At 44.6% G+C, this 8,972-nt stretch overlaps 1 protein-coding gene across 9 annotated transcripts in view; it reads right to left on the bottom strand.

Annotated features, from left to right (window-relative positions):
- Positions 1-3,833, bottom strand: part of WDR20 (WD repeat domain 20) — a 47,057-nt gene extending 43,224 nt beyond the window's left edge. For all 9 annotated transcript variants that reach the window (XR_014590275.1, XR_014590276.1, XM_083862817.1 and 6 more), the window contains exon 1: positions 3,551-3,833. Coding sequence is in view for 7 of the 9 variants with exons in the window: in XM_083862817.1 (XP_083718943.1) it covers positions 3,551-3,799 (249 nt within the window). In the remaining 2 variants the exon portion in view is untranslated. The remainder of the gene's footprint in view (positions 1-3,550) is intronic.
- Positions 3,834-8,972: the final 5,139 nt, after the last annotated feature.

An 8,972-nucleotide genomic window follows, 5' to 3' on the forward strand; every position in this document is an offset into this window, starting at 1 on the left:
TCAACCCCAAGATGACACCATTCAACTCACCAAATCAAGAGGAAATCTGCCCAGAAAAGCTGCAAGTACTTTTTGGTGCTGGTTTAGCAAGCTGAACTAGCTCAACCAGAGGCTGAGCACTGCCAAAGACAAGGAGACAGGAGCACCCTGCCAGGAGGATCCTACACTGCCAGTCCATCCCATCGTTTACAGCTGCCACTGGATCAGTGGAGTTCAAATTTACCCCTTCTGGTTAATAAGAGATCACTGCACACATCCAACCTTAAAGCCAAAGGAAAGGAGGACTGAAAGGGAAAGTCCATTGACACTCAGTGCAGTTAAGAACAATTACATTCTTATCTTAGTAAAGCAACCACATCTCATTCCATCACAGTTTAACTTCTTACTAAACTACAGGTCCATGTCTTTCTTTCTCCAGTGGATCCAAATCAGAAAACAGGAGTTTTCTGGAAGTCTGCATTGCTTTATAAATACAAAGAGAGTTGCAATGTTTCATTATTAAGAAAATGCAATGGATCATAATTAATGTGCTTTATATGACACAGAAAACAATAAACACAGTAAAATGTTCCACGACAAGAGTAAAATTTAGTAGGAACATGGAGACACAAAATACTAAAACTCAGCTTCCTTCTTAAAGAGGTGAAGAACAAAGCTGGGAGAAAATACCTTTTTGCTTTGAAAAGTCTCTAGAGACAGCTTGAAATGCTGTCCAAAACTCTTGTCTCTCTACCAAACCATTAGGACTGGAGTACAAACAGACAATCTCCACACCACTGTCCTGGATGCCAGATCTAACTTCACCAAATGCCTCGGAAGAAGGATCAAGGTTACCTGGAAACATTTTTCTTTATGTAAGTTAAATCTCCTAAGACAACACACACATCAGCAGTTCACTTAAAAAGGTGACTTACAAACCAGACATAGCAGACAGAAAGCATTTAGAATTTAAGGGAAACTAGAAGAAGAAAGATTAGCATTATTGATGTCAAGAAATATCCTTCCAAGTGGTATCTTTGACTCGATATTATGTTATTTATTCTTAAGTGTCGTTAATGGCTTAAGTGTTACTCTTCCTTAATATGCACTGATCTGCAATGGATTACTGATGCAGGAATTATCTCAGTACCTAACACACACACGTGCACTTAAAATACAGTCCTGGTGGTTCTTTCACTCATTTTAGGAAAAATATAGCATTTTCCTATCAGGAAAAGTAGTCTTAAAAAAAAAAAAAAAAAAAAAAAAAAAAAAAAAAAAAAAAAAGGAAAGTCACAGTTAGCTGATATATTCACACAGCGCATCTTCATTAAATTCAACTCAATACTCTAAAATATGACTTAGCCAAAATTAAAATCATAATCCTAAAGTAATCAGGCAAATTTTAAGGGATACGTAAATAATTATAAGCTAACAGCTAAAACTGATGTTAACAGCACTTGTATTATGCCAAGGAGCACAAATAGGTTAGTGTTAAACTCCCCATCCTGCTCCCAGGAACAGGAAGGAACACAGAATGTGACAGTCTGCCCAGTTTATGGCAGAATTACATCCTGTCCATTTAGGTAACAATAGCTCTCTCCCCTTTATGATAACCACAAGATAGAACTTCTGATTCTGAGAAGTTCACATGATCAGTTGTCAGCCTGTTCCGCTTCACTTTCATACACAGACAAAACAGTCACTTCCAACTGAAGTTCCAAAATAAATTCCAATGCAGCAAGTACTGCAGATTTAGGTTCACTTTAGTAAAGTACTATCCACTTAGAATACACAGCATTATTTTAGATAGTTAATACTGTAAAAGGTCATTGAGGTGAATTCTGTCCTGACCATGTGTATGTTTTACTCTATTCAGAGAAAAAAGCATTTCACACTGTCACAGGTCTAAATGCCTCAGAGCTCATGAGTTCACAAACTCAGATTTCCCAGTGACTGTATCTCATACCAGTAGCTTTTAGCATCTAAAAAGATTTCCAAATACCCAGCTCAAGAAGATTTTTGTAATTTGATATAATTATTCCATTCCTTATTGTCAACCAAGTTCCAGGCTTTAGACTTTTATTTTTCAGAAGTGTGGCAAGAGATGACTAAGAGAACTTGCAAGAATCACATGTACCATTACTAAACTACATAAAGGCCTGCTCTGTGAGCTGAGTGAGAGAACTCTGCAGCTACTTTGCATGGAAAAAACAAACACAGCAGGACCCAAACACAGCAACAATTTAAGATATAGATTTTCAGAGACGCTGCTCCTCAGGATACTTTGTAAAGATTGCAACTGCCTGTAAATAGGGAATATTGCTTGATACTAAATATTCCTTGTGTGCTTAAAGAAGCCATTGTCCAAGCAATGAAACATATCTAGATTACTAAAATTCATTAAAGGATGAAACTAAAATACACACAGACACACTTTTCCATACACTTATACAAGACATATCAGATCTGTTAGGTCACAGTCAACAAACAACCATGTAGACTTTAAACTCCTGCTGGTGCTGACATTTTATATAAAGTAGGAGTGCTCCGGGCACTGCCCTAGGACACAGCACATCCAGGTATAATTCCCTGCACAGCCTGGTGTGAGTCTCCAGCTCCCTGTGCCCTCACCCCACACTGAATGGTGGGCTAAGAGCAGGAAGATTTCAAGGTGCTCACATGATGGCAGCTGAGACCCGAGCATGTAAAACAATGAATGCCCACTCTTTGAAACAAAACAGAAAGCTGACATGCATTGTATCCGTGTTTACATCTATCAGGAGTAACACGCCTTCCCCCAGCACGGCAAATTCCGAATTCTTCTCTGAATCCCCTAAAATCAAGGGTTTGTTCTCAATATGGTGACCTGAGGGATCAAATGCATGCACTGTCCTGCATCCAATAATGACACACAAGGAGTCTCTCTCTCAAGTACATCAATCTTTCTTTCCTGGAAAAACAACTTTCTCTCTGTCAATTATCTGACATTTAAGACTCATCTCACTGCACCGCTCCCATTTAGAAACAATTCTAAAATCAACCCACACTTTTAAGTCATAACAAAGGCCTAAAACTGCACTGAATGCTTTAGCCACGCAGCCAAGGCTGGGAAGATCCTGGAAGCAGGGATTTGACACCACCATAATCACAACAGGCATTAGTGTGTCCAGCAAATTCTGACCTGAAGCAGCAGGTGAAGGAGGCCCAGGGAGGCAGAGCCAGCCCTCATTCCCGCACAAGGAGGGCTCAGGCCACCGCATCCCCGCGCAGGGCCCACACACACAACTCCCGGCGGTGACACCGTGTCTGGAGCGGCCCCGAGCACCGACCCGGCGCCGATGCCATCGCACCGCCCTGGGCCGGGCCTGCTCTCCCCGTCCCCGGCCGCTCAATGGGGACACCGGCCGAGCCGCGGCCCCCCGGCCCCTCGGAGCGGGGTCACGGCGGGAGGGGCGGCCCGGCCTCTGCCCCCGCCCGCCCCCGGCCCCGCGGCTCTCCCACCCCGGCGGGCGGGCGGCGCCCAGCCCCCGCCACTCCCCGCCCCGTCCCGGCGGGGGAGCCCCGGTACCTTGCGGACCCCCTTGTAGATGTAGAAGTAGAGCTCCCGGCCCACATTGAAGCAGAGCCGGTCCCCGTTGCCGCTCTGGTCGTTGACGTTGACGAAGGAGACGCGGACGGGGTTGGAGCCCTGCGAGTTGAAGGGCACGCGGTTAGGCCGGCTGTACTCCGAGTGGCTCAGCAGCTTGTACAGCCCCTCCCGAGTGGTGAACTGGGTCTTAATCTCGTTCATCTCCTTCCCACCTCCCTCCGCCGCCATCTTGGAAAGGAGCGCTCATCCTGCCCAGTGCCCGGATGTGCCGACACTGCGCAGCCGCCGGCGCGCGCGCGGCCCCTGCGCGCGGGGGCGACACGCGGGGGCGGGGCCGGCGGGGCCTGTTTACCGCGCGACTGCGCGCGCGCCGAGCCCGCGCGCCTGGGGGCGGGGGAAAGGGGCGGGGCCTGAGGCGGGGGCGGGGCCTGCGATGGGAGTGGCGGAGGGGTCAGACAGGGAGGGGACACAGGGGACACCGTGCTCAGCCGCCCTGCTCCAGCGGGGTCATCCCGGAGCCCTCTGGATGCGCCTCTGCGCTCCGGGGTGTCCCCAGTGAGACACTGGACAGCCTGTTCCAGTCCGTGGTCACTGCGCGGTAAAGAACTTCTTCCTCGTGTTCGGGTGGAACTTCCTGTGCATCAGTTTTTGCCCTGGCACCACCTGGCTCCATCCTCTGAGCCCCTCCTTTAGATATTTATACGCATTGATGAGGTCCCCTCTCCGTCAGCTTTTCTCAAGGCGGGACAGGTGCAGCTCCGTCAGCCTTTCCTCATAAGAGAGATGCTCCAGTCCTTTAATCGTTTTTGTAGCTGTCCACTGGACCCCGTCCAGGAGTTCCTCGTCTCTCTCTTGCAGCAGAGCCCGGAGCTGGACACAGCACGGCCGATACGGCCTCAGCAGGGTCACCAGCCTGGTGGCTCCAGGGGGGAACTGCCCTGGGGGATGGGAGAGAGGGGGAGGAGGGGACCACGAGCAGGGGCTTTTTGCTCCCACAGGGACCTGCCACCTCAGGATGTGCCATCTGTGCCAGCAAGGGTTGGGATGAGGTGGTCCCTGCTGCTAGAGGTGTGAGATCAGAGCCGGGAGGTGTCCATGGGCAGCGCTGGGTTTGGGGCAGTGGCTCCCACTGAGAGCCCCCACTGACATCACAGTGAGGCATCACTACCCTGGTCACCTCCATTGCCTCCTCTGCCATGGCCCTGGCCAGCTTTGCCCACGGGGCACTTGTCAGCCTGGTGAGGTTCCTGCTGTGGGAGTTTGTCAGTTTAGGGACAACAAATCCAAGTGTGCAGCTGTACTGTGACACTTCATGGCGAGCTCAGGCTGTCCCTGATGGAGATGGTACCTCCATCCCTCCAGTCCTGCACCAGCCTCCATCCAACCTGCTGCAGGCAGAGCCAGGCCTGGGAGTTGGCCTGAGGTGAGAACCTGAAAAACTGGTTATCAGATCACTCACCTCATTGTTCTGATCATCCTGCAGCCATACAGCCAGCTGTGTTTCGTGGTGAACCAGATCAATATCAGATGGAGGAGGCACAGGGTTGGGAAGGATTGTAGTCACTGGGCAGGACTGTTTCTCCTGACAGCAGTTTCAGCTTTAAGGGTTTGTCTGACTACAGCCTCATGACTGACTCAAACTGATCTAAGACTGATCTCCAGCTGTGAAAAAAGGTTTTGGCCCCTCCTCTGCAGGTATTTCCATTACCTGCCTTGCATCAGTTCTAGTAATCATGCAACCAAGGTGAGTCAGATCCACCTGAAAATTAACACACACACAGAAATTATGAGTTCTCAGGTAAGCAAAGTGTTGATCAGCAACCAGGTTGATTCAACTCACCACAGAACTGCTGGAGCCAAAATAAGGAAGGAGTTGGGAATGTACAAGTAGGGGAAGATAAGCAGCACAGAATTTGATCATCTTATGTTAACAATAAAAAACACACTTTCAAGGTATAGTTTCGTGCTGTAGCTGTGTGGCTCTAATGTGGCTGCTACCAAAGGCACTGTCCTGCTCTCTTCTTTCTGGACTATGTGCTGCTATTCCTTCCTGTACCAGCCACAGTGCTCTCCTGACCTCATGAGGAGCCGTTTCTGAAAGGTAAATGGATAGAGAATTAAACTCCTTGCAAATAAATATGGTTAAATTAAAAACACTGACTGCTTAAGAGAACAGACAGCAGGACCTTCCTTCTTTCCATTAGATCAGCTCAGCTGAAGAAGTCCACTTAGTCTTCCAGACTACAGGGGGTTAAAGGGATTTAGTTTCAAGCCAATTTAGTTCAAAGAGATTTTGTTTGTAGCTGAATACTGTCTTGCTGCTGACTATCAAAATATTAGTAAAAGATAGCTAAGAGGCATGAAACAGCCAAAGATCTCCAGAACAGAGTATGTATCTGAGTGAATATGTGAACAAGTACTGATAATTAGACTTCTAAAAGGCCAGGTATAGAAGACTTGCTTGAAATTCTTAAGATAAAGCAAATCAATAATGACCAATAGATCTTGTCAGCTTATCAGCCAGTCCTGCCAGATGGTATTGATGACCTCCTAAAAGCACATAAAGTAGGTAAGCAGCCCTGCAGTTTTTTAAAAATCATCTTAAGAGTGATTGTTTGGTAAAGAAATTCCATTAATGGACTTCCAGAGAGAAAGAATATTTTCAGTCACCTAAGAAGAGAAGGAACAACAAAGATCCCTAAATAGTAATATTTCAAATAGATAAGCATGTAACAAAAACATTTTTTTTAAAGTGTTGCTCCAAGCAGGCATACTGAGTATGTCTTATTCATTACCCACTGACAACATTGGATAGATCACTTTGAAGAAGAAAGCAGGCAACTTTGGTAGAGGGACTGTGTGGAATGCAAATCTACTGAAACCACAGCAGGCCATCTGTCACTGATGGAATGAGTGTGATCCAAAGAATAAACAAAGTTAACAAGTACCTGGTTATCAGCAGTACACGATGGTGCAGAAAGTCAAAGAATTGATGTAGTGTTTAACATTTACAAGAAACATCAATAAAAGCTGCTGAGAGATTCCACGGAGAATCCAAGACAAATATTCATTTGAAAAACACAGCTGCAAGTCACAAAAACACTATTGTACAGCCCCATCAACAATGCTCATCGAATACTAGGAGAAAAAGAGATTACAGAGATAAGTCTTGTGAAAAAATTCCCTGTACCACTTGAAAATTCTTCTGTTTCAAGCTAACCAAGGATGATAGTCCTGAAATGATCCCATGAGGACATCCCAGATGAGTTGTTTTGTATTCACTACACAACCAATAAACTGAAGTCAGTCACAATCACTTCTGTATTGTGCCTTTACTTTTTGCAAATTGTTTTGGCAAATTGGAAAACAGACATGAGCAAAATTCACTAACAGTAATAAAATGTGGTCCTTTGAGATTGCTTTACACAGGGCATAAATTGGTTCTGCAACTTTTCAGAGTGTAGTATTAATAGTGTTTTTACTGGACATGAAGAACCTGCAATACAAATACAGGTATGAACAAAACTTTCCTGTGCTTGAATCTGAATATTGTCTATTACTTCCCAGAAAGTGCAACGGCTGGTATTAGCTTTTACCAGCTTTCCTGAGACAAAAAAAAAAAAAAAAAAAAAAAAAAAAAAAAAAAAAAAAAAAGTTGATTACAGCCATACCCCATCAGGCAAACTATCTATTCCAGCATGCACTGACTGCAGGTTATGCTGCAGAAATCAGGAGACTATCTCTGCACTGTCTGTCAACTATATCAGGTCTGTCAAGTCTTTCTGGGACTTCTAATGCTCAAAACAATTTAGGCATTTAATGTGACTGGCTTAAGAGTCCAGAGAGTCAAAATCTCTTCACTGTGTAAAATTTTAGCAACTTTTGAATGTGTGTGAGTTACTAACAGAGATACACAGACATGTAAGGAACACATCTGAACTAGGCAAAAGGCTGGTGCTGGTGAGAGGATGGCGTGCAGGTTCCATGTAATATGGGGAGAAGAAAAAGGATGGCAGTGTTGGAAATATATTTCCAAGTACTTACATGGTCCTTAAAGTAGATTTAACTTGCTTTCATCATGAGAAATTATTGTTTCTGGCATAGTTTCATAGCTCCTTATTTGCATTAGGAATCTCTTTTTAACTACTGCATACATTTAACATAAAATATGTGAGGTAATGCCTTATGTATTACGAAGTGAAAGGGTGTTACCCAGGAAGTTTCTGCTCTCCTGGAACACATTACATGTTGTTTATACTTGTATCCCTCCACAAGAGGAGCAGGAGTATGTGAAACACTTTGTTTTTATGGGGGGGGGGGGGGGGGGGTTTTAATTACTGGGAAACAAATGGGTACTCTTAAAAACAGACATTTGTATTGAAGGAGGCAAAGTAAAATGAGTCTGCTTTGTGGCTGGGATAGGATGATGGGTGAACTCTGTTGTGTCTGTGGAAAATTCATTCTGCTGTTTGCAATCAGGTCACTGTGAGTTGTCTCCTGAAAAGACTACCTTGCCTCCATAGCCAGGAGTGCTGTTCTTGTCAACAACAGTTATTATCTTGGGGCTGTAGTTGTCCTGGAAATTATGTTCTCTGAAGATAAGACTGAGATATTGAATTTAATTTAAATTCTATGGAAAGTCGGAGAGATTGGTTTGATATACCTACAAATAACTTGTGTTTCTAAGATGTGCTGCAGCATTATGTACTTCTCAGAACTCCCTAAATAGGGAAGACAAATTATCCATATTTACAGTACTGCTGTAATCAGCTGAGGAATGACAACTTGTGAATAAATAAGGTCTGACTGTTGGCCAGCAGCAGCAACTCAGTTTTTCACAAAACTGGAATTTCTATACAGTGTTGCAGTGTGAGAATGCAGTGCCATTGAGAAAGCCAAGAATACTCCTAAAGTGCAGTCTGCAATAGACCCTTGCATGTTTGTAATTCAAGAAACAATAGATTCAGCAAATATGTGTTTCAAAATTATTTTCTCTTTCATCAGAACTGGCTATTTCACTCAGCTGGTTTTCATTGGGAAGCTTGTGGTTATTGAGTTACAATAATGCATGGTTGGTTATTGATGGGTCTTGCAGGTCAGCCAAGCAACCTGCATTTGGTGTGAGCAACAGTGAGTGAGCAGTCAGCCCTGAAAGAAAAGTGGCTGCCAGTTTGTGATTTAGGAGTCCCTAAGCAGAACAAGAAAATAAGGAAAGCTGAGAAAGTTGTTCTTGGAAAGGACAGACTTTAACAGTCAAGGAAAGTGAAGCATTAAAAAAAATTTAAAATAAAAAAGTGACTGAGTTTTAAAGGTGATCAGATTCAGGAGTCTGAATATTTTGCACTTAAGACAGGTATGTGCACGTATATCTTAAGTCTCAGTCTCCCCCAGGTCATCTACC

The sequence above is a fragment of the Zosterops lateralis genome (genome assembly GCF_965231275.1).
Source record: "Zosterops lateralis genome assembly, chromosome: 6".
Lineage (NCBI taxonomy): Eukaryota > Metazoa > Chordata > Aves > Passeriformes > Zosteropidae > Zosterops > Zosterops lateralis.